We start from the raw sequence: 2,918 nt of genomic DNA on the forward strand, positions 1-2,918 counted from the left end.
AATCTCTCGGCCACTTTGCAACATTCCTATAGCCAAAAAAATCACTGAAGGAAGTTTCTTTTTGTTTTGTTTTTGTTTTTTGTTTTTTTTTGTTTTGTTTTGTTTTTTGCTGCCCATTTTGATCTCTCCGTTATTGTTATTTGCAGCCAGTTTATTTTTGAGCCCACCCAACCCCCTCCCCCCTTAAACCTCCCTGAGAAGTCAAAGCAGAGAGGCAGTGAATATTTTTGGGGCACATTTTTATTATTATTATTTGCAACTGCGAAGATCTCTTCCTTCCTTTCACACCAGCCTCTTTTTTTTTCTTCTCCCCCCCCCTTTTTTCCCCCCGCGCTGATGCCGAAGGGGGTGTTTTTGATGTGGTTCCTTTGGTGGTGATCATCGCCGACTTTCCAAAGAGGGTGTTTTTCGCTGCTGCTGCTGCTGCTGCTTCTTCTCTCCGCGTTGTGTGTGTGCGCGCGTGCTTTTTTTTGGTTGCTGCATCGCCGCTGGGAAGATGCTTCTGGATGCTGGACCGCAGTATCCCGCGATAGGAGTCACTACCTTCGGATCGTCTCGCCACCACTCCACGGCCGATGTCACGGACAGAGAAGTGGGGCTGGGGATCAACCCCTTCGCCGACGGCATGGGCGCCTTTAAAATTAACCCCAGCACCCACGAGCTGGCCTCGGCCGGCCAGACCGCCTTCACCTCGCAGGCGCCCGGCTACGCGGCGGCGGCCCTGGGGCACCACCACCACCCGACCCATGTCAGCTCCTACTCCAGCGCCGCTTTCAACTCCACCCGGGACTTTCTGTTCCGCAACCGCGGCTTCGGGGAGGCGGCGGCGGCCAGCGCCCAGCACAGTCTCTTCGCCTCCGCCGCCGGCAGCTTCGCCGGACCCCACGGCCACACGGACGCCGCAGGACACATACTGTTCCCGGGGCTGCACGAGCAAGCCACCAGCCACGCTTCGCCCAACGTGGTGAACGGGCAGATGCGCCTGGGCTTCTCCGGAGACATGTACGGCAGACCCGACCAGTACGGCCAGGTCACCAGCCCCCGCTCCGAGCACTACGCGTCGACCCAGCTGCACGGCTACGGCCACATGAACATGAACATGGCAGCCCACCACGGGGCAGGGGCCTTCTTTCGTTACATGAGGCAACCCATCAAACAGGAACTCATCTGTAAGTGGATTGAGCCCGAGCAATTGTCAAACCCCAAAAAGTCCTGCAACAAAACTTTCAGCACGATGCACGAGCTGGTGACTCATGTCACGGTGGAGCACGTTGGAGGACCCGAGCAGTCCAATCACATATGTTTCTGGGAAGAGTGTCCAAGAGAAGGGAAACCTTTCAAGGCCAAATATAAACTTGTAAATCACATCAGAGTCCACACAGGTGAAAAACCTTTCCCCTGCCCTTTCCCAGGCTGTGGCAAAGTGTTTGCCAGATCAGAGAATCTCAAAATACACAAAAGAACTCATACAGGTACAGTAACCTTCTCTGTAGCTTTTCTTTCTGCAAGTGAAAGCGCCGAGTGCTCGGGTCGGAGTGAGGGACGCAGGGCGAGGGGTCGCGGGCCGGGGGGCTGCTTTGCTGGAGGCCGGGGCCGCGGAGAGACTGGTCCAGGGCGACTTATTTTCCCTAAGAGGCAGGCTCTGAGCTTCACTGCAAAATAAGCTCGGTCACAGCCACGCCAGCGGCAGTAACAAAAAGAAAATTATCCCTGATGAGGCTTAGGGGGAGAAAGGCAGAATTTGCTGCTGGAATTGTGAGGGCAAGGGGAAAAAAATCTCAGCACCTTGTCCGGTTAAATTTATAGGTTTTAATTAATTGTTCTTCGGCGGTTTTTACTGTGGCACGATGAGAAATTGTGCTAAATATTCCAGGCAGCTCATTCGTCTCCCCTCTACAATTCAGGCAGTGGTAAATATTTAATTCTGCTGAACGATTTTAAACAAACCGAGTCCAGTGCGTTCGTGTGTTATTGTTGTGTGAGAAGCAGGCGCTGGGATCCCTGAGAACTTTTCCCCACGCAGGCAGTGGAAATGCAGCCCCTGGCTGGGAGAGCCCTCTCCCCCCACTCCCACCCCCGGAGAGCGGAAAGGCAGCGACGCTTTCCGGAGCGGTTTCGCAGAGGGTTTGTGGGGCTGCTCTTGCATTGTGTTTCCCGGCCGGATAATTTTTAATATTGCAAGAAAATACGGGGGAGGGGGTTGGGGTGTATGGGAGGATAGAATAGCACGAGAATGAGCTATAAAAACGGAAACTAGACACCGAGGATCGTGTGTAAATACCATCATGCCTGCTCTCTCGCTTCGAGCATTGCAAGGAGGGAGACGTGCCCGGGGCCGGGGCTGCAAATGAAACTCGCCTCTCTCTCTCTCTCTCTCTCTCTCAAAAAAAAAAAAAAAAAAAAAAAAAAAAAAAAAAGTTATTTAGCAACCCCCTCCCCTTCCAAAACAGACGCTGAGCAAGGTCAGGGGTGCGGAAAAGGCAGAGAAGAGAAGTAAGATTTGGGGATTTGAGCCTCCTTCAACTTAGAAAGTTGCAAGTGTTTGAAATGCAGCACAGGGCTTCCGTCCGGCGATGCGATGGGGACAATAAGAGATCCAGCCGGCCCTGCTTAATCAGACCCCTTTTCCCCCCTTCCCTGTGCAATAGGTGAAAAACCATTTAAGTGTGAATTCGAGGGCTGTGACAGGCGCTTTGCAAACAGCAGCGACCGCAAAAAGCACATGCATGTGCACACTTCCGACAAGCCCTATCTCTGCAAAATGTGTGACAAGTCCTACACGCACCCCAGCTCCCTCAGAAAGCACATGAAGGTAAATAGAGGGCGCCGTATGTGCGGGACGCTCGGCTCGGCCGCCACCCCGGGCCCTGCGCGGGGTTGCCCCCAGCGGGAAGGAGCGCGGGGGCGCCGGCGCGGCC

The 2,918-nt window shown here is 53.9% G+C and overlaps 1 protein-coding gene across 1 annotated transcript in view; it reads left to right on the plus strand.

The window, feature by feature from the left end:
* Positions 1 to 496: 496 nt before the first annotated feature.
* The window catches only part of LOC146599456 (zinc finger protein ZIC 1), a 3,074-nt gene continuing 652 nt past the window's right edge, over positions 497 to 2,918 (plus strand). Inside the window, exons 1-2 of the mRNA XM_085298528.1 lie at positions 497 to 1,472; positions 2,649 to 2,812. Of these exons, the coding sequence (XP_085154654.1) occupies positions 497 to 1,472; positions 2,649 to 2,812 (1,140 nt within the window). The remainder of the gene's footprint in view (positions 1,473 to 2,648; positions 2,813 to 2,918) is intronic.

This window comes from Rhea americana, unplaced genomic scaffold (genome assembly GCF_003343005.1).
Source record: "Rhea americana isolate MKP2758 unplaced genomic scaffold, rheAme1 scaffold_14, whole genome shotgun sequence".
NCBI lineage: Eukaryota > Metazoa > Chordata > Aves > Rheiformes > Rheidae > Rhea > Rhea americana.